Source organism: Carcharodon carcharias, chromosome 12 (assembly GCF_017639515.1).
Source record: "Carcharodon carcharias isolate sCarCar2 chromosome 12, sCarCar2.pri, whole genome shotgun sequence".
NCBI lineage: Eukaryota > Metazoa > Chordata > Chondrichthyes > Lamniformes > Lamnidae > Carcharodon > Carcharodon carcharias.
The window spans coordinates 86,805,013-86,827,369 of NC_054478.1; the positions used below are offsets into that span (position 1 = coordinate 86,805,013).

The 22,357-nt window shown below is 44.8% G+C and overlaps 1 protein-coding gene and 1 pseudogene across 1 annotated transcript in view; one reads left to right on the forward strand and one right to left on the reverse strand.

Annotated features, from left to right (window-relative positions):
* Nucleotides 1-22,357, reverse strand: part of ttn.1 (titin, tandem duplicate 1) — a 685,821-nt gene that overhangs the window by 438,171 nt on the left and 225,293 nt on the right. Inside the window, exons 23-25 of the mRNA XM_041201521.1 lie at nucleotides 15,979-16,530; nucleotides 12,195-13,183; nucleotides 238-410 (exon numbers count right to left, since the gene is read on the reverse strand). Coding sequence (XP_041057455.1) covers nucleotides 238-410; nucleotides 12,195-13,183; nucleotides 15,979-16,530 — 1,714 coding nt within the window. The remainder of the gene's footprint in view (nucleotides 1-237; nucleotides 411-12,194; nucleotides 13,184-15,978; nucleotides 16,531-22,357) is intronic.
* LOC121285046 lies at nucleotides 18,064-22,146 on the forward strand (annotated as a pseudogene).

The window sequence follows — 22,357 nt, forward strand, 5'->3', positions numbered from 1 at the left end:
AAAACATATTACTAAAGTTATCAGAAAAATTGCACAATAATATTGCTTGTGATAAGTGCAGATATTACAGAACAGACAGTGATATCAGCTAAGTGGCAGGAACAGTGATATATATTTGCAATGGTTAGATTAACAGCATATACATAAGAAACAAACTAATGTATAGCATACCCAACAAACCAAGACAGGTGAACCAATCTATATCACCAGTGTGGAAACATCTGAGACTGCAATTACCTTGTACTTGAAGGATAGCACTGGAACTGATAGTACCATTAGAATTATTAGCTCGTACAACATAAATGCCAGCATCTTTATCAGACACCTTGTCAATGAAAAGAATGTGTTTGCCTTCCTTGTTTGAAATTTTTAAATGCTGATCTGTTGTCAGCTTCTGTCCATTCTTGTACCTGAAGTAAAAAGTGCACTTTTTAAGTGAAGCAACATCCAGCACCATTTCAATAATGCCACATTTATTTTTAAGGACGTCCCAAAATTAACAAATAAATATTATATATGAAAGGGTTTTCTGTATAAAGGCAAAGACTTTTAGCACAGTCTTAAGTGACCAAGGACATGTTTTTAAAAGCAATTTCAAATCTCACAAATATACAGGAGCATGGAATGTTATAGCATAGGAAAGCCACAGTTCACCCATCAAGTTTTACTCCCATACATGATATTATTCACTCCTCATACTCTAATACTCTTTTTCGAGCAGCTATCTCATTTCATTTTAACTATACTTAGTGACTCAGCTTCAACAGAATTCAATAGAATTCCACACTCTAACTGCCTGCAAGAAGTAGAAATCCTAAAATCACCTTTAATTCTTTTGTCATTTTCCTAAATTTATGCCTTCTTGGTACTCTACAAAAAGATGAATTTCTTGTATCAAAGTACTGAGCAATGAGAAAACTAGAACAATTGGATCCTTCAGCTTTGAATAAAGGTGAGTGAAATTGGGCCTTATAGGGCGATACTCAATACGGTTGTTACACGAGATTAGATCTCATGGGGTTGGGGGTAGCATATTAGCTTGGATTGACAATTGGTTAATGGACAGAAGACAGGAAGTGGAAATGAATGTCCCAACAATTTCTGACCCTGATCAGATAAAAAAGTACCCACTTATCTTCCTCCAATTTTCCTGGCCAGTCTTCCTTTGGAAGATCCTGAAAAACTCAGCCAGCACAGGAAACCTCAGAGACATCAGTGAAGGGAATCTGTGCAGAAGACATGACCCCTCTTTACAGATGTATTCTGGTATGTGTTCACGAACACACACAATAAAGCTTTGGGACATTTAAACAGCTTTTCAGTAGGGTGGCAGCTGGGTAGGGTGGGAGCTGGGTGGGGTGGCAGCTGGGTAGGATGGGTCGGGTAGGTGAGGTTGGGTCCAGTCAGGTCAGGGGGAGTCGGGGGAGGATGGGGATCATGGGGGGAGTCGGGTGGTGGGAACTAGTCAGGTTGGGTCGGGAGGGAGCTGGGGAGTCAGGGCGGGGGGTGGCAGTAGGGGCTAGTTGAGTGGTGGGGCTAGTCAGATTGTGTGCGGGGGGAGGTGGGGTTGGGGGGGAGTTGGGTGGTGGGAGCTAGTCAAGTCAGGTCAGGGTGTCTTGGGGTTGGGGGGAAGTTGGGAATATAGTCAGGGGTTCGAGGGGCTAGTTATGGGGGCAGTTGCATAGTTACCTAGGAGTTAGAATAGGATTTTTCCATCTAACATTTCTTGGGTAACTATTCAGGTAAGTAACTTGGAACCGTCTGAAGTCTCTGACTCTAACTCAGAGTTGGAGGATTTTTTGGAGGGTCCGGGGTGCAGGGGAGTTCCTTCCTGGGCAATTTCCACAGAGTCAGTGCGCTGAGACTTCTGAGAGGTCCCATGGTGCATCTTGTGGCTATGTCCAGTCTCTGACGATCTGGAGACCAAATGATCTGGGGCAATGTGTCAAATGGGGTTGGCTGACAGTGCAGGTAAGGTACTGCAAAGATCAGAGCTTGGGCCTCAGTTATTTACAATGTCTGATCAATGACTTAGATATGGGGACCAAATGTATTCGAGCTTGGTGACAGTACAAAGTTAGGTGGGAAAGTAAGTGGTGAAGAAGAATCAAAGAGGCTGCAAAGGAATAGAGAGAGGTTAAGTGAGTGGGGAAATAGGTGGCAAATAGGGAGCATAATGTTGGAAATATGATATTATCCACTTTGGAAGAAAGAATAGAAAAGTAAAATGCTTTTAACAAGGTGAAATACAAGCACAAATTGTGATTCAGAGGGATTTTGGTGTCCTTGAACATAAGTAACAGAAAGTTAACATGCAGGTACAGCAAGCATTTAGGAAGACAAATGGCGTATTAGCCTTTATATCAACGCATTTGGAGTACAAGAGTAAGGATATCTTGTTGCATTTATATAGGGCTTTAACGAGACCACACCTGAAGTATTGTGTACAGATTTGTGCCAAGATTTTTCCTATGGTGGGTGGTCAGGCTGGGTGGGAGTGGGCGGGGGCGGGTGCAGAGCTGATTGCTGTCATTTTATATGGGCGGGCCAACTAATGCCCACCCAGCGTAATATGCAGCCAGTAGCACTTAGCACTATCTGTGCAGGCAGGGGGAAGAGGGAGAGTTGGGGTCAGCACTGCGATACAGCGCAGCAATCTCCCTGAGGTACAGAGCTGCCTCAGGGAGATTGAATGGATATTATAAGGTTGAATAAATTATTTAAAAAATTTATTTAAACATGATTTGGGACGTGTTTTTAACTTTATGAAAATTTATTTATTTATTTAATAAAAACTTCAGGAAACCTCATCCCACTCGTGGATGAAGTTTCCTGAAAAATGCGAAGGTCTCTTGGACTTTCTGCCTATCTGCCAACCTTAAGGTTGGACGAGAAGTGTTCACAAGTGCTTTAATTAATTTCTTAATGGCCCTAATGGGTCGTTTACATTTTGGCGGGCGCACAACCGACTGCGGCGCGCACTCGCTGAACGAAATATCGTGATGGCGCGCAACGATATTGGGACGCACACCCGACGTCATCACACGTCATTTTACATGTCGGTGTGTCGGGCCGGGCCCGCCCCTCCCGTATGCCTACCGGAAAATTCTGCGCTTGGTCTCGTGCCTAAGAAAGGATATGCTTTTCCTAGAGCGGTTGCAATGTGGTTCATTAAATTGATTTTGTGATGAGAATGTTGAACTATGGGAAGAAATCGAGTATAATGAGTAGAATAAGAGGTGATCTGATTGAAACATATAAAATTCTTAGAGGACTTGACAGGGAGGGTGCAGATAGGCTGTTTCCCCTGGGAAGCTGCAGAGTCTAGGGCCAGGCTATAACTGGAATTTTCCACTCCCGTTTGCGGTGGGTGTATTTGGTGGCATGAGCGGAAAATATTACAAGATAGCCCTAGTCATGTTTCCCAGCGACGTAAATCCAGGATGTGATTGTCCCTCCCCCTGTCAGCGGATGGCCGCATTTCCTGTTGTCCAACGTTGGGAAATTAATTTTAATACATTTGCATCTCATTATTGTACTTGAATGCCGGAATCGTCCACCCACATCAGATTTAATTCCCACGTCAGCGTGACTTCAGAATGGCGAGATATACGATTTACTTTAAAAGGTGTGCGCCTGGTGAGCTGAACTTTGAGGGGATGCGGAGGTGAGTGCACACAACCTTGTGCAGCGGTGCTCATGAGGATCGCCCATAAGACATCAAAGAAGAGGCACCACAGCTTTGTTGGGGGCACAGGCAAGTCACTTTCTCCTGGCTGGCTTTCAGTGCAGTGGCAGGTCAAGAGCTGCAGTGTAGGTGGGGCCAGGGAAGGGGCAAGGCAGCACAGATTGATGGAAGTGCACAAGCACATGCTGGGAGTGGGGGCGAAGGGGGGCAGGCAGGGGGGTGGGGTTGGTGGTGGGAGGAGGGAAACAGCTATGCGCTTGGAAAAGTTTGTCAAAAGTGAGCATTCTTCCACAGCTGAGACCGTTCAGCTGAAGCTCCAGTGACATGTCTGGAGTCGGGCCTGTGAAGCATTTCAGCCCACTCAAGCACCGCAAAAGCATGAAAATGCTGCCAAGTGATCCAGAACCTTTCACCCCTTGGGTGCAGTCTGCAAATATGAATTTTAGGGGGCAGCAGAACAATTAGACAAGTTATAGAATCCCCTTGCGAAAGTTGGGCATGGAACAGTCACTGACGGAGGTGCTCAGAGCCCCTTACAATGTCTTTATTTAGGTTTGGACCAGTATCCATTATGGTTCAAATTAACAGCACAGCCTTACAGTGGGGGTTAGGATAATGCCTGCGCCTGAGCTGACAGCACAGCATGCAGTCAGTTGGCTGAAGTTGTCGCCAATTGGTCAAGTGAAGTGGGGAGGAGGTGGGTGGGGTTTTTGACAGTCATGAAGTACACTAAACACTGGCCATCCAAGTGATGGCAAGCACTCTCCAACATACGTGAAAGGGCCTAAAGACTTAACCAAGAGAGGTCCTTTGAAGACATTTGCTAACTTTCACATCACTCTCTTTGATACTACATGAGGAAAACATCAGGATCATGGAGCCTGGTGATCTGGCTGTACGCCCCATGGCTTACAGGGAGCAGAGAAGAAGGAGAAGATTGCAACGAAGGTGTCGGGCTCAGCAAACGGAGCAGCACCTCCCTCAAAATGAAGTTGAAGATCCACAGCGAGCCATCGCTCGTAAGCGCCTTGCTAGATCCAGGGCCTATATATAGCGCTTGTCATTCCTGCAGCTGAGTGAGTTGCCAAAGACTGCGCATGTCTAGGGAACTGGTTACTCACATTTGCCACCTTCTGCGGGATGTGGAGCCACAGGGATTTGGGGGGCATCTACTGCCAGTGCCAGTGAAAGTGACCATGGCGCTCAATTTTTATGCCAGTGGCTCCTCCCAGGGCTCCACGGGTGACCTGTGCAGGAAAGCCAACTGGGAGAAAGTGACTTGCCTGTGCCCCCACCAAAGCTGTGGTGCCTCTTCTTTGATGTCCTATGGACGATCCTCGTGCAGGATCTCACAAGCCTTCACCCATAAGTACATCCAGGAGGTCTCTGGTTTTCCATAGGTGCAAGCTGCCATTGACTGCACTCACATCCGTGGCATGAAGCTCTCCAGTATGTGAACCGCAAGGGCTTCCACTCGCTGAATGTTCAGCTGGTCTGTGACCACAACAAATGTATCCTACAGGTCTGAACACCATACTCCAGAGGCACCCATGACTCGTACATCCTCAGCAGGTCTCAGATCCGTGACATCTTTCAGGGTCCACAAAGGCTGCAGGGTTGGTTCCTCGGGGACAAGGACTACCCGCAGAGGATGCGTCTGATGATGTCCATATGGTGTCCTCAGACTGCAGCAGGGTGACAGTATAATAAAACTCATGCCACAACCCAGACATTGGTGGAGCACACGATTGGCATCTTGAAAACGAGGTTCCGGTGGAGCCCTGCAATACAGTCCCCAGGGGGCGTCATGCATCATCATAGCTTGTTGCGTGCTACACAGCTGGTGCTGCAACTGTGAGAGGATCTGGCTGAGGAGGAGATGGAGAAGCAGCATATCTGCTCCGATGAGGAGGACGTCGAAGGGGTTGAGGATGATGAGGTCCTGAAAGGTGAGGATGCCAGCGATGAGGCTGTCACAATGGCCAGATGAGGCAGGCACATTTGTGAGGTCCTAATAACCTCAAGCTTTGTGAAGGATGATGACGACATGTGGTAAGGATGCTCCTGAGATCCTCATCTTGCATCTGTGAATGTCTGACACCTGTGTGGCTGATGGCAGCGCACATACCCTCAGTGCTCAGGCTCATGTCATGGACACTCAGGGGAGGCCCAAATAGTCACCAGGTTCCAGGAGGATGATGACAACATGCAATGAGAACACTCCATAGATCTTCACATTGCATCTGTGAACGTCTGACTCCTGTCTAGATGAAGGCAGCTCACTTGCGCCATGTGTATCATGGAGACACAGCAGTGATACTTTAACAGCACATGATCCTATGGCAGCCTTCATTACCTGTCCCCTTTAGGACCACACCATCACCGGTCACAGATACTGAAGAGATGGGGGCCAGCCCCACCTCAAAGGTGCTGAAAGCACACAGAGAAAATCACAGAACTCTGTGACGCCTGCCCACGACATTATGGCAGCAATGACAAGCACCATCAATGTTCAGGCATCACTGATGTGTTACATGGCTGTGAAGCTGGACAATAACTTTGCTCTGAAGGCTGCACAAAGCACGGGGAAGAGGGTCTGGACTGAGACACTTGCCTCAATCTTTTGCAGGAACCAAGGTTTCACATCTGAATGACATGAACACTGCCCATCAGAACAAGGAGGCAAGGAGATATTTGTGGGAGTTTATTTACAATAGTAAACATCATGTACAAGTGATTACCACCCATGCCCAGGCTGTGCAACTACACCTGCACCTTCGGACACCCGGTGCGGAAGGGGGTCGGGAAGGAGGAGGACCTCCTTGTGAACCTGCTCCTGGGCCTGGCCAAGTTGGCCATTAACAGGTCCAGGCAGCGGGCAATCAACGGGGGAGTCCCGCCCGACTGTTTGCCCCTCTTCCACGGCTACGTTGGCGGCCGGGTGTCCCTGGAGAGGGAGCACGCGGTGTCTGCTGGCACTCTCGAGGCCTTCCATGCTTGGTGGGCACCGCGGGGACTGGGGTGTTTTATTGACCCCCTTAATCACATTTTGGTTTAAAATTTGTAAGTTTCCTTTAAACTTTGTCCTTAGTTTTACAGCTGACCTGAATTAGGGGCTGTGCCTGATTTGTCTTTCATTTTGTTAATTTAGTTTAAGTGTTTTAACTCTAAAAGAGTTACACCTGCACCTTTTGTGGCCCTGTGGTGTCCGTGGACCATGTTTATATAGGGTGTTGTAGGCTGCACTCCCTTTTCAGTAATTTAAAAACTTTTTATTACTGTTTCCTTTGCTCTTCAGTCCCACGGTCCTGATCTATGGACACCCGGTGCGGAGGGGGGCTGGGAAGGAGGAGGACCTCCTCGTGAACCTGCTCCTGGGCCTGGCCAAGTTGGCTATTAACAGGTCCAGGCAGCGGGCGATCGAGGGGGTTGTCCGGCCCGACTGTTTGCCCCTCTTCCGCGGCTACGTTCGCGGCCGGGTATCCCTAGAGAGGGAGCATGTGGTGTCTGCCGGCACTCTCGAGGCCTTCCGTGCTCGGTGGGCACCGCGGAGACTGGGGTGTTTTATCGACCCCTTTAATCACATTTTGATTTGATGTTTGTAAGTTTTCTTTAAACTTCGTCTTTGGTTTTACAGCTACCATAACTTAGGGGCTGTGTTTACTTTATCCCTCATTTTGTTAATTTAGTTTAATTGTTTGACTCTGAAAGAGTTACACCTGCATCTTTTGCGGCTTTGTGGAGGCTGTGGATCATGTATACATTAGTTGTTGTAGGCTGCAACCCCATTTTTGTTTTTTGAAAAGCCTTTTATTGTTGTTTTGTTTGCACTTCAGCCCCATGTTCCAGATATACAGACACCCGATGTGGAGTGGGCCAGGAGGGAGGTGGACCTCCTCATGAACCTGCTCCTGGGCCTGGCCAAGTTGGTCATTAACAGGTCCAGGCAACGGGCGATCGAGGAGGTCATCCGACCGACTGTCTGCTTCTCTGCGGCTATATTCGCAGTCTGGTGTCCCTGGAGAGGGAGCATGCGGTGTCTGCCAGCACCGTCGAGGCCTTCCATGCTTAGTGGGCACCGCGGGGACTGGGGTGTTTTATCACTTTAATCACATATTGATTTAATGTTGCTAAGTTTCCTTTTCATTTTGTCTTTTGTTTTTGCAGTTTCCCTTTAAGGGGCTGCCTTTTACTTTGTCCCTTGATTTGTTAATTTAGTTTATTTGTTTGGAACAAAGAATGTTACATCTTCTTAACCTTCCTAATTCTGCAGCTACATCTTGATGCTCCCTTGACATCCACAGCGGAAGTGGAGGCAGCCTGCTGTGATGACCTTGGCAGGCGTCCTCTGGAGGGCCGAGAGCTGGAGGACCTTGGCCTGCTTTTGTGCTCCTGCTATGTGGCAGTGGCACCCTCCTCGGCCTGCGGAGACTCATAGCAACAGGGGAATTGAGTGGGCTGGACGTTCCTGGAGTCACCTGGGTGGATGGCCCTGGGGTGTGCACCTGCTGCTCCTCCTCCCCTTGGGTGCCCAAGGGCCTCTGGCTGACTCCTTGAGTGGAACTGGCAGCTGGAATGAGCTCGAGATGACCTGCCCCTGTCACATTTACACTGATGGATGCCAGCGAGTGCCTCACTGATGGAGTTCAGTGCATACAGCAGAACAGGACCAATGCCCCGGACCAAGGTCTCCATGGCGGCCACCATCCTACCAGTGTTGCCTTCGGTGCGTTGGCATGCTGGCGCTACCACCTCAGGCTGAAGGCAGACGGACTCCTCCATCATGCTTTACAATCTGAGGATTACAGCAAACAGCCCATCCTGATGTTCCCGAGCTTGTCTTTGCAGCTCCAGCAACTGAGGTAGAACCTAGTCCAGAGGCTCATCATCTAACTTGGACTCAGCAGATTTCTGGCCTCCAGCTGTCCTCTGAGTGCCAGCACCCTTGGGTTTTCCTGCCTCTGCCTGCTGTGGATCAGATAGGGTGCACACCAGATTGTGACCCCAAGCGAATCTGGAGCTAGTTCCCACCGTGGTGTGTCTCTCTGTGCTGGTGGAGGGTGTGGGTGAGCACTATGATGGGTGTTCAAAATCGGTGTCTGCGAACTCCTCTTCTGTGGGGTCCTCAGGGCTGGGGGTGATGACCTGGCTCCTGGCCACCCATGGTTGCTTCCCAGATGTGCCTGCAAGAGAAAAGAGATAATTAGTCCATGGCAGGGGCCTGTGAAGTAGGAGACATCACTCACAGCATGGTTGTCTGATGGATGGTGCAGTGCTGGATCTTCACTTGGTTGAGTGCCACTGACCTCACTGTCTGCACAGGAATGGTTCATATCCTCGCCAGCCGGCTGGATGGCTCTGTTTCCAAAGGCCGTGAGGAACTTGATGTCAGGCATTCATCTTCCCGAATGAGAGACGTTTCCCTCTTGTTGTGGGCTAGCTTATCCTGCATGGAGACAGATGGAGAGAGTGTAAGCAAGATGCCTGCTGGGGCAGATGAGAAGGATGTCTGGCATGTGTGGCGTGCGAGTGGTGCCATGGACGGCATGAGGACATGATGGTCAGGTGAGATGAGAGTGTTTGTGAGAGAGTGAGCGGTAATATCCATTGAGCTGCATGTGAGTGCTAACCCTGTGGATGTATGATTGGATGTTTGTGAGTGTGTGAGTTGAGAGCGATGGGAAGAATAGCTTATCCTGGCAGAATGGAAGAGATCATTCATCCTCTTGTGGCACTGAGTGGCTATCCTCTTTTGAAGCGCATTGACACCCACCATGCTGCCACCGCCTCCCATATTGGATTCGTGAGTTTGGTAGCTGGTCTTCATCCAGAGTGGGAGTAGTGGGGTTCAGGGTGGGCTTCCACTGTATTCAGCAGATGCCACAGAGAGGCATCACTAAATTTGGGGGCTGCCATCTTCTTTGCTTTCGGGACCATCTGTCGCCTGGAGCAGCCCTGGTCTTTAGACATGAAGTAAGCTGTGCTCTGGTGCGTATTAAATATGACGCCTGGAGCAAGGAAGCACTGAGGTCATGGCGTGGCGGGAAAATCTGAGCCCACCTGCCAGCAATCCGGCATGTTTCCCATGCATGCATTATTAATGAGGCGGGAAGCAGATGACACGGTGCAAAAACCCGCCAATGCGGCCAGCAGGAAAAACATCTTTTTTCATGCTCGCCACCACTCTTAGTGTAATTCAGGGAAAATTCCGGCCATAGTTTCAGGATAAGGGGTTGACCATCTGGGACTGAAATTCAGAGAAATTTATTCATTAACAGGGTTGTGAATCTTTAGAATTCTTAATCCCAGAGAGCCTTGCATGCTCAGACATTGAGTATATTCGGGATTGAGATCGACAGGCTTTTGGTGACTAAGGGAGTCAAGGGATTAGGGCGATAAGTTGTAAAGTGGATTTGAAGTAGTAGATCAGCCACAATCTTATGGCATGATGTAGCAGGCTTGGGGGGCCCCGTGCCCTGCTTCTATTTCTTATGTTCTTATTTTCTCAAAGTCAGAATAATTTAACAAGATAATTGAGATCAGTTTTTCAATGTTCTAAAGTAACCAAATTGTCAAGAAAACCAGGATCTTAGAAACCTTACAGAATTATGGTTTCTCAGGTCATATGTTCTCCATCGAAAGTAAAGACTAATTTTAATTAATACTATTTTAGTACCATTTTCTTTGTTCTGCCATATTGAGTGCCTCAATATCCAGTGTTTCCTGGAACTGTCAATTTTTAATAAGTGATAACTGAAAAGTGATAATGAAAACTATAAGTGGTAATGACTGGAATGATACAGCATTATTTTGTCTCCACATCTCATCTTGTTGGTTATACAAAATCTAAATACTGTAGATAACATGGGGTCTATTGAAGCGGTGTGTAATCTCCTGTACAAAAAAAATTGCTCTGTAGTTTAGAAGACAGTTGGTTACAAGACTTGTTTCCTTGATGATTGTTAGATATAGTATCATATAACATTCTGGATGATTGCATTGATATCATGGCCTTGATGGAAATTTAGCATTACAGGTGTTGACACCTTACCTCTTACTGAAGCCACCATGTTTGGCAGTATATTATTTTACCTGCACCAGACAAACTGCCATGATAGTGTTGTGGTCCTACTCACTAAATTTCACTTTGGCCTGTTGCTTTATTCCTCTGAGACCTTCTCCTTTTCTGAGCATTTCACCTTGTTCCAAAACAATCTCCAATTTAAATGCTTGTTTTCTACAGCTCAGCTAAGCCCCACACAAGTTTCTCACTCATATCCTCAATTCTTTCCTGCCTCATCCTCTGCACTGTGACTTTTCATCCTTGGTGATTTCAATCTTGGTGTCAACTTACCTTGCCCTCTCTCCTCTGCCTTCACTCCTCTCCTGTCCTCCCCTTTAATCTTTCTCTCCATATAAACTCACCCACACAAGTTCACACCACCCCCTTGACCTTGTCATCTTATGTGGTTCTCAATTTCCATCACCTAAATTTCAGACAACGGGCCTTCTCCCATCAACTCCTTGCATTGCTCACCACTCATACCACCCTTCCCTTTTCTGCATCCTCCCTGGAGAAAAACTCTCCTCCATGTCACTTACAATAGCATATTCAAACTTTCAACTATTATTGGCCCTTTACTTATCACAACAATTCTGCAGTTCTCAATCTACTTTATCACTTCCTCACCTCCATCTTTGATGCAATTGAGCCCAATTAACCCTTAATTTTCTCTCTCACCCTGGCCATTTGCCTGGCACTGCCCTGTCTCTGTTTCCTTTAGTCCAAAGAGTGCAGATTTAAATGCAAATAGTGCACAGCTGATATAGCCTTTCATCACTAGATCTGGTTGGATCACTTCAAGTACAATGGAGCCCTGGTCTGCTCTGGGAATGCAAAGATAACTCAGAACTTTTTTTTAATGACCAAACATCTGCTTAAACTTATATTCCCTGCACCCAACATTTTCACCTCCAATGACAAGTGTGAAGAGCTCACAGACTTCCTCATCACTGTCTATTCCACAGCCTCCACCATATTCCTACCTTCCTCTTGCTGAAGAAGTGACCAGTCATAGTAAGTGCAATATGGCAGCTTAAGGCCCATTGTAATAGCTATTTAGACAAGTTATTCATCTGGTCTAATGATTATATATACTGAAAGTTTTGAATTCTAATGGCTAGTATAAAATTTTAAACCGCAATTACCCTGCAGCTAATTTGCACACAATTTTGGGCATACCTGGGGAATTGCATAATTAATTTTCTTTTGTGGTTTTATTAGTTATCAAACTTCTCATACATTCTTCAAGCTTCTTTGAAAATTGATCTTAACTGAATAGTGAAAAAAAAGTATTACGTCTGGGCTGTAATAGCACCAAAACATCAGATCCAAGGTCAACAGCTCATGCTGAGGCGCTAAAAAATCTTAATGCAATATGAAATGTTCCCAGACAGAAGCAATTTGACTTGTATAAATTACTGTTGTTTGTTATAGGTTACCCACCATGTCAAAGTTGGTTCTGGGAATCCTGTTACTTCTATTTCCAAGGTCACAGGAGAACCTTCTACCACATTGACATTAGACAAGAGCTTGGAGAAGTTGGGTGTGTTGCTAGCCAGGGTGCACATGGCTGTGTTTCTTGATGTACATCTGATTTCCTCACAGATGACAGTATCCATATGATAGCCTGTATCATGCACTGATTGATCTATACTGGGGGGGACTGTTAATGGTTCAGGCAAAGTATATAAGTTATTTGTGTTAGAACTCAATTCTTTTCTAAAACAGCTCCTATTACCACCATGCAGCAACTCCTGTGTTTCAGTCATACTCTCATGCATATCATAAGTCTGCAGCTGTGTCTCATGCACTTTACTGAAAGCATCACAGGCTGGTGAATTAGTTACCATTTGGGATTTTAAGAGGTGTGAAAGTGTGCTCGAAACAATATTGGGTGCAGGAATTGTCAGTGGGCTTTGGATAAAAGAGGAAGACTGAGATCTATATTTTGTGCAGGACTCAGTGCTGTGATTTGGATGAGATGAGGAATGACATTCTGATCCGCTATAAACTTGTGATCTTGAATGATTTACTGTATTAGCAGTGCCAACAGGTGCTTGCAGATCAGAGTTGTCAGTCATTCTGCTATAGCTTGCTTGCATCTGTGGTTGTCCACTGTAAGACCCAGCAAATAGACTGTGGGAACTTAATCTGGACATTTTATCCACTTCTGTTTCAGAATGGAGTATGTTCGATTCTGGAGTCTCAGGAAGTGGAGGCAAAGAAATGTCATCAGGTGACATGCATTCATATTCTTCTACAGATAGGGTTTCATCTACTAAAAGTTCATTTTGCAGATCACCATCAGTCACTGTGCTGCCTTCGGTGGAAGGATGAAACAGCTCTGTAGCTTCTTGTGGATATGGATCTTCTGAAACTGAATCAGTGATTTGAATGTTCAATAATCCATCCAAGTTGGTATTTAAAGGTTCCTTAAAACAAAAACAAATAGCATCTATAATGTATTTAATTTGCTAATTGCACTAAGCTTTCCTTATTTCAGTGTTACTAGTTTTATTGTGCCACTAGGTGGCACCTTTATAACTTCCCCAATATTGTGTCACCGTCATATCTGCAGTTTCTACTGCTGAATTCTTGAATAATTACAAACAGGAATTCACAATACTGTACTTTCATCAGAGACCTAGACAGCAGGGAAATAATGTCAATTTATGTCTGCTGTTAAATTCAATGGTGGCAACATCTGAGAACAAAGAATGTAGGAGATTGACCAACAGGCTAATTATATTAAATTAATAATGTGTTTGCTTTTCAACGTATTTCTTTAAAGAACACCAGTATGACAAAAGCTCCATAAAATTACAAAACCTTCTGTGTTACATGTGAAACCCATGAGGTTAAAGGAGCAGAGGTGACATGGATGCAAAAATGGCTAAGGGACATAAAGCAGAGATTAGTGGTGAATGTTTTTCTGGCTGGGTGGAAGTACATGGTGGTGCCATTCTGGGGTTGGCATTAGAACTACTGCTCATTTAGATATTTATTGATGACCTGGGTGAGTATAAAGAGAATGATTTTGATGTTTGCAGTTGGCATAAAACTCAGAAAAGTAGTAAACAGTGAGGAGGATAGTACCAGACTTCAGGAGGACACAGAATAACTCTAAAATGGGCAGACGCGTGGCAGATTAAATTTAGTTCTGGGACATGTGAAGTCATGCATTTGGAAGTAAGGATGAGCAGAGGCTATATATAGTATATTGTACAATGTTAAAGGTGGTGCAGGAACAGAGAGACTTGGGGGTGAGATGAGGTGAACTTTTTTATGCAACAAGTTATCATCTAGAATGCAATGTCTAAATGTGTGGTGGAATAGTTAGTTTCAAAAGGAAATTAGATGAATATTTGAAGTGGAGGAAATTGTAGGAGCAAGGGGAAAGGACAGGTAAGTGTGACTTTCAAAGAGCAGACAATTCATGATGGGCTGAATGGCCTTTTGCGTTATAAGATTCTACAGGTGGAATTTAATGCTCTCCTGGGAGTGGGCTGGGAAGCACAGGCAGCCATATAATGGGGTGGAAAGGTGCAGGGTGGAGTCCCTGTTACCCTCCCAACTTCCTCCAATTAATTCTGGAGTGGGAAGGGTTTTGTACAGCCTTCCTGCCTGGAGACCAAACAAAGCCCTTAAGTGGTCACTTGAGGGCTTCATCTCGCAGCCACCAGAGAAGACCCGCGGCTGAGAAAAAGTGCTTTGAACAGCAGTCTTTCAATGGCCAGGGCTGGAGCTCTTCAGTGTAACTGATCAAAACCTTCCCAGCTTGTCAGCTTCACTGAAGTAGCTCTTCCTGCAGTGCACTCACCTCAGTCAACCTGGCGAGGTGCAGACACGGCATGGAAGCTGTGAGCTTATGGGAAAGGAGGAATTCATGATTAAAAAGACACTTAATTGCCTTTTTAAAAACTGAATTGCTTTCCTGCCAACCTACAGGGGTTTCCAGTAGTTCTTGGAACCTGCTCCAGGGAAAGCCAGAAGAGAGTGTTATGACATCAGGATTCCAATGTCCAACATCATTTTCTCAGACTTTCCCGCTCTGCACACACTGGAAACATCCTCCACCTAGATGGGAAAATTCTGTGCCACCTCTTCTCTGCCCCTGTCTCAAATCATCTGCTGCTGAAACACTCATCCTTGCCTTTGTTATCTCTAGACTAGACGATTCCAGTGCTCTCCATGCCAGCCATTTCCCACCCTACTGCCTGTATTCTAACTTGCATCAAGACCTGTTCACTAATTTCCCTTGTGTTTGCTGGTCTACATTGGTTCCCGGTCTGGCAACATCTTGATTTAAAAATTCTCAACTTTATTTTCAAATCTCTTCAGGACCTTGCTCCACCCTCTCTGTAACCTTCTCCAGCCATACAATCCTTTGAGATCTTTGCATTCCTCCAATTCTGGCATCTTGTGCATCCTCAATTTTAATTGCTGCCACCACTGGTGCTGTGCCTTCAGCTGCTGAGGCCCTAAGCTCTGGAATTCACTCTCTAAACCTCTACACCTTTGTACCTTTTCCCCTTTAAGACCACTCTCCAAAACCCCTTTCCAATCTTTTAACAAGTTTTTCTTATTACTTGTCTAAATATCTCCTTTGTGGCTGGGAATCAATTTTTTAATTAATACCACTGCTTTTAAACACTTTGGCATGTTTTACATTAAAGGTGCCTTATAAATGCAATTTGTTTTTGTAATAATACTTACATTTATTGAATGTAAATAAATGACTTTTTACAATCGAAAAACACACCTATCAATATCCCTAATGGCTTAAAATTGCTGTGAATCTTTCTATTCGACAACTAAATAAAAGGGGGCTGGTTAGCTCAATTGTCTCGATGGCTAGCACATGGTTCAGAAAGGCGTTTGATTCTCATTCTAGCTGAGATAGACTTGAGGCCTACCTCATCGCCCTGCCCCTGAGAGTGGAAGGCAATGGCAAGACCACTACTGGGGGAAAAAAAGTTGCCAAGGAAACAGCAAAGAATGAAGCATCAGCGGACAATGAGCCAATTACCTGCCTTCACACATGAATGAACTAGATAAACTATACTCTGCATTAATTGAAAATATGGTTTTGAAATAATTCATCATTTATGTGCGCACAGGAATTTTTAAGCAAATTTTACTAAATGTGTTCAGGTCCCATTCTGATGTTGCAGTAATTACCATTGCTACAATTGCTAATTTAGGAATATTTTAAAGGAGTACATACATGACTGTATGACAACGGATCTTCCTGCAGTTCTGTCTGACTGTCCGGTGTTCCTTTGTTTTCTGTTTCATCCATTTGATCCTCTTTGAAAGAATTTGGCACTGATATTTCTGAATTGTTCCCAAGAGCAGTCATGAACAGTTTTGTACTTTCTGATGTGTTTCCTATGAGATGAAGGGCAAAAACTCTTCTTTCTGAATCAGCAGAGTATGTTGATGGCAAGAGTGATTTTGTCTGGGACTGCTTCATTTTAAATGGTTGGGACAAGGTAGTGGTATAACACTGAACATATATTTCTTGCTCACTGCAGTTTTTCATATTATCTGTTCTTGCCTGAACATCTTCTATGGCTAGTCCAAGAACATGGCTAGGGTCTGTGACATGTACAGAGGATGGCTTTAGGTCTTTGTTTTCTTTTGCCACTTTAGTTGAGTCCACAGATGGTTTTGATGAAGTTATGGTCACTTTTTCTTGCTCATGGTTGTCCAGTGTTTGGTACGTTATTTGCAAGCTTGTATCTTCAGGTGATGATTGGAAATCAATAGCTTCTATCTAACAGTGTTCAAAGAGAAAGAAAATTAGGACACGTTTAACTTTAGTGTCTTTGTCGGCATTGTTCTTCAATAAAAAAAAGTTTATTTCACTTCTAACATTTACCATAGTTTAAGGAAAGCACAAAGGCCAAATCTTCCAAGGAGTGGCAATCACCATCAGATTCCCACTTTGCTCCTATTTTACTGCACCACACTGGGGCTCTGCATTTCGGCCAGGACTTTCAATCCTGGCTTATCCAGAAGATGGCAGGTAGGTATGGTGGCAGGTGTGTAAGGTGGCAGGTAGGTAGGTATGTGGTGTGGTAAGGTGACAGGTGGGTAGAGTAGCAGGTGAGTAGAGTGGCAGATGGGTAGGCTGGTCAGTGGGTAGTTGTGTAGGTTGGTAAGGTGGCAGGTGGGTAGAATGGCAGATCGGTAGGGTTGCAGGTGAGTAGGTGAATAGTGTGGCAGATGGATAGGGTGGCATGTGGGTAGGGTGGTAGGTGGGTCATTGTGTAGGGTGGTAAGGTGGCAGGTGGGTAGGGTGGCAGGTAGATAGGATGACAGGAAGTTGGGTAGGTTGGCAGTTGGGTAGGGCGGTGCGGTAAGGTCAGACCAGGTCGGGGGATGTAAATGGGGGGGTTGCAGGGAGGGAGCCATGGGATCAGAGGGGGGAGTCAGGGGTGTCAGTTGTCAGTTACTCAGGAGTTAGACTAGGATTTTTCTGTCTAGCATTTCCTGGGTAGCTATTCAGTTAAGTAAATCAGAACTGTCCAAAGTCTCTGACTCTAACTCAGAGTTGGAGGCTTTATCGGAGGAGCCTGGGGAGAAGGGGAATTGGCTATCGGGACTTCTGGGGACTCCCAATGCATATCTTGGGGGTCCAGTCCGGTCTCCGATGATCCAGAAACCAGAAGATCTGGGTCAAAGAGTTTCATTCATTCATAATGTACATTTAGATACAGAGTAAGGCATATTCTTTGGTCCTTGGGTTTTAAAATCACTTCTAATTTATAGCTTTACAAGTAATGTTAAAGGAATAATATGCCACCACTAAAATGTAGAGATACGGGACAAAAATTGTATAAGGCCCAAAAACAGGTGCGAGGATTGTGATGAATGAATAAGCCATGTCTGTTCATTTCAATACAGGCAGCACGCAAACGATATGCTGCCTGCTAATTTAAATAAAAGCATGAGCAGCCCAGTGCTAAATACACTGTTGAGTTGCTGCAATCCTCAGCAGGGGGCCCAAGCTCATGCAAGCCAAGCACCACTTAAAGATAGCAATGTGCTACTTAAAGCCAGTTTGCACCTTTTAAAGGAAACGTGCATTCTGGCTGCCACAAATTCTGGAAGTGGTTAGGGAATTGTGCCAGAAGAGTGAATATGGTGCAACACTGGAGAACACAGGCTCCAAGATTCTCTGAAGCTACACTGGAGGCCTTGGTGCAGGAGGAGAGAGAACCTCTATCCATAAAGGCCCAAAAGGCCCCCAGACAGACACTGAGAAGGTCATAGAAGCAGATAGCCATCATTGCCACTAAGGCAAATGTACCTAGATGAGGAGTTCATAGAATGTTTCAGGATAGTTTCTTAAAACAGCATGTTCCAGAGCCAACAGAGAGCAGGCTATATTAGAACTGATATTGTGCATCGAGATAGGATTAATTGATAACCTGGGTAGCAGCAATTATAATATGATTGAATTTTATGTTCACTTTGAGGGACAGAAGAGTGAGTCCAAGACTAGTATTTTAAACTTAAATAAGGGTAAAGATATGGGAATTAAAACAGAGCTAGCCAAAGTGAACTGGTGAATGAGGTTAAAGGGTAGATCAATAGAGAGGCAGTGGCAGTCTTTTAAAGGGATATCTCAGAATACACAGAATAGATACATTCCAACAAGAAAGAAAATTCCAAGGGGACAACCCACTGTCTGTGGTCAACTAAAATAGTTAAGGACGGTATCAAACTTAAAGAAAAAGCATCTCATTGCACAAAGATGGGTGGCAGGTTGGAAGATTGGACAGAATATAAAGAACAACAAAGAATGACAAAAAGATTAATGAAGAGGATACCTACACCATATGGACTGCAGTGATTCAAGAAGGCCGTTCACCACCAGTTTCTCAAGGGCATTTAGGGATGAGCAATAAATACTGGCCTAGCCAACGATGTCCACATCCCATGAACAAGTAAAAACAAAAAATGAGAGAAAGCTAGCTTGCTAGCTAGCTAGCCCCAATACAAACATGAATAAAATAGTGCATGATGACATCAGGTGAGCATCCTGACATCATCATAAACTCTCGCAATATTTCGGTCGGCAGGTGCACACAAGAGGCAGCAGTGCACCCGGTGACATTTAAGAGGCCTATTAAGGCCCTTAATCAATTAATTAAATTGGATTTATTTGCTGCCCGTCCAACTGTTTGGTTGGCAGGCGGGCGAAAAGGTCAAGCGGCCTTTGGATTTTTGAGGAAAACTCATCATTGATTAAAAATTAAATAACAATGTTTAAATCTCATTTATAACATGTCACATGAGGAGACATATTTACATTATTTTTTAAATCTTCATTTGTAATGTTATAAATCTTCAGCTCTGCGCCTTCGGAGAGCTTTCAGTGTGCGCACTCATGCGCATGAGCAAAATTCCACACTTGCCCTCCTCCTGCCCCCACCCTGGCAGCACTGAGCATTACAGCGAGTGATTCACGCTGGCTGGCTGTTAATTGGCCAGCCATTGTGAAATTGCAATCGGGGCCTGATAGTGGGCGGCAGTCGGTTTCATGGCTGTTTTTGGACCTGCCCACTGTGCCTGCCCAGCGAGGTAAAAATCCTGCCCCAAGAGTTTCTATAGACACTTAAATAAGAAAAGAGTTAACAAACTGAGTGATGGTCCTATTAAAAGTGAATGTGGGGAATTAATAATGGAAAATAAGGAGATGGCAGATGAATTGAACAGATATTTTGCATCAGTTTTCACTATAGAAGATAGAAGTAACATCCCAGAAATAGCTGTAGCTCAGGGATTGGAAGGGAGGGAGGAATTCAGAAAAAATACAATCACCAGGGAAGTGTACTTAGCAAATTGTTGGAATTGCAGACTGATAAATCCCAGATTCTGATAGACTTCACCCTAGGGTCTTTAAAGAAGTGGCTAGTGAGATAGTTGATGCAAATTTAATGATGCAGTTAATCTTTCAAAATTCCCTGGAGTCGAGGAAGCTGCCATTAGATTAAAAAATGGCAAATGTAACTCCTTTATACAAAAAGGGAGGGAATCAGAAAGCAGGAAACTTGCAAGCCAGTTAGCTTAACATCCGTCATTGGGAAAATGTTGGAAGCTATTATTAAATATGTTATAGCAGGGCACTTAGATAAATTCAAGACAATCAGGCAGAGTCAACATGGTTTTGTGAAAGGAAGATCATGTTTACTCAATGCTTTGAAGAAGTCCCATGCTGTGGATGAAGCAGAACAAGTGGATGTTGTGCACTTAGATTTCCAGGAGGCACTTGATAAGGTGCCACATCAAAGGTGGTTGTGGAAAATAAAAGCTTGTAGTATAAGTGGTAACATATTGGCATGGATAGAAGATTGGCTAGCTAACAGGAAACAGAGGATAGCCATAAGTGAGTCTTTTCTGGTTGGCGGAATGTAATGTGTGCCACAGGGATCAGTGCTGGGGCCTCAACATTTTACAATTTATATAATTGACTTGGATAAAGGAACAATGATACAAAGATAGGCAGGAAAGTAAGCTGTGAATAGGACACAAGAAGGCTACAAGGGGACATAGATAGGTTAAGTGAGCGGGCAAAGACCTTGCAAATGGAATACAATTTAGGCAAATGTGAAATTGTCCATTTTAGCAGAAAGAATAAAAAAGATGTATATTATCTAAATGGTGAGAAATTGCAGATTCAGAGGGATCTCGGTGTCCTAGTACATGAATCACAAAAAGCCAGTATGCAGGTACAGCAAGTAATTAGGAAAGATAATAGAATGTTAATGTTTATTGTGAGGGGAATTGAATATAAAAGTACGGAGGTTTTCTTCAGAACACTGGGGAGACCAAATCTGGAGTACTGTGTACAGTATTGGTCTCTTTATTTCAGGAAGGGTGTAAAAGCCTTAGAAGCAGTTCAGACAAGGTTTACTAAACTAACACCAGGGGCAGAAATTTGCGCTGAGTGGGCAGGCACGCGCCTGACCTGCTCGAGCATAAAATGACGTGCAATGATGCTGGGCGAGAGTCCCGCGCGATATTTTGGTTGGCAGGTGCATGCAGGAGTCGGCAGCACACTCGCTGACAATTAACAGGCCTATAAAGGCCATTAAAGTAATATTGACGGTTGGCGGGCAGGTGAAAAGATCAAGTAGCCTTTGGATTTTTTAGGAAATCTCATCCGAGGATGGAATGAATTTCCAATAGCAATTAAAAATTAAATAAAAATTTAAAAAATTTCATTCATAACATGTCCCTGTTGTACATGTTTTTAACTGGACATGTTTTTAACAGTGGTAGATTTTTTACTGTGTTTTTAAATCTTCAGCTCCCTGTGGCAGTTCTGTGCCTCAGGGAGGTTTCAGTGTGCGCTTACGCGAACATCTGCGCTCGCCCTCCTCCCGCCCCCACCCCGGCAGCGCTGAGCGCTGCAGTGCGTGCTTCACGCTGGCTGGCGGTTAATTGTCCAGCCCCCAGTGTGAAATCGATGCCAGGGCCCGACCGCGGGCGGTGGGTGGCTTCACGACTGCTCCCATGCCCGCCTGCCTAACAAGATAAAACTCCTAGGTTGTCCTATGAGGAAGGATTGGACAAGTTAGGCTTGTATCTGCTGGAGTTTAGAAGAGTAAGAGGTGACTTGAATGAAACATATAAGACCCTGAGGGGTCTTGACAGGTTGGATGTGGAGAGGATGTTTCCTCTTGTGGGAGAATCTAGAACTGGAAGTCACTGTTTAAAAATAAGGGGTCACCCATTTAAGACAAAGATGAGAAGATTTTTTTTCTCAGAGGATAGTGAATCTTTGGGACTCCCTTTTTCAAAGGGCAGTGGAAGCAGAGTCTTTGAATGTTTTCAAGGCAGAGGTGGATAGATTCTTGAAAAACAAGATGGTGAAAGGTTATCAGGAGTAGGCAGGAGGTAAGTGCATTCCGGCCCCTTCAATGTTTTTACCTTGTATTGGAAGCAAGTACACGCTGTATTCTGAGCATTTGGAGCAGGTTTCTTTTTCATGTTTAATAGGGATGGTATACAAATGCTCTCAGCCCAGCCAGACACCAAGCCAAAGGGTTGTGCTGGCTGCAACTGGAAGATTAAAGACCGCTACCTTCTCAAGGCGCTGAATAAGTACTGGCATAAAGACTGCCTGAAATGTGCCTGCTGTGACTGCCGTATGGGAGAGGTGGGCTCAATGCTCTACACCAAGGCAAACCTCGTCGTAGAGACTATCTGAGGCTGTTCGGTTTTGCGGGGAATTGTGCGGCATGCAGCAAGCTGATTCCTGCCTTTGAGATGGTTTTGTGTTGGAGATAAATTCTTCCTCAAGAACATTATGATTCTGTGCCAGATAGACTATGAGGAAGGTTTGATGAAAGAAGGCTACACGTCCCAGGTTTGCTGATTCCATGGCCACATGTGTCAAATTAGTTTTAAGCACTAACTTCTGTACTGTTTACTTAACATGTAAACATGAATTGAAATAGGAACTAATAGAATAGACATACAGTGCCCAGAGCTGGTGGCCATGTTAGGAATAAAGGTGGGAAGAAAGCGGTATATAGTTATTTTATTCCTGTTCTAAGTGAATGTCTCTAAGACCTACTGTATATATT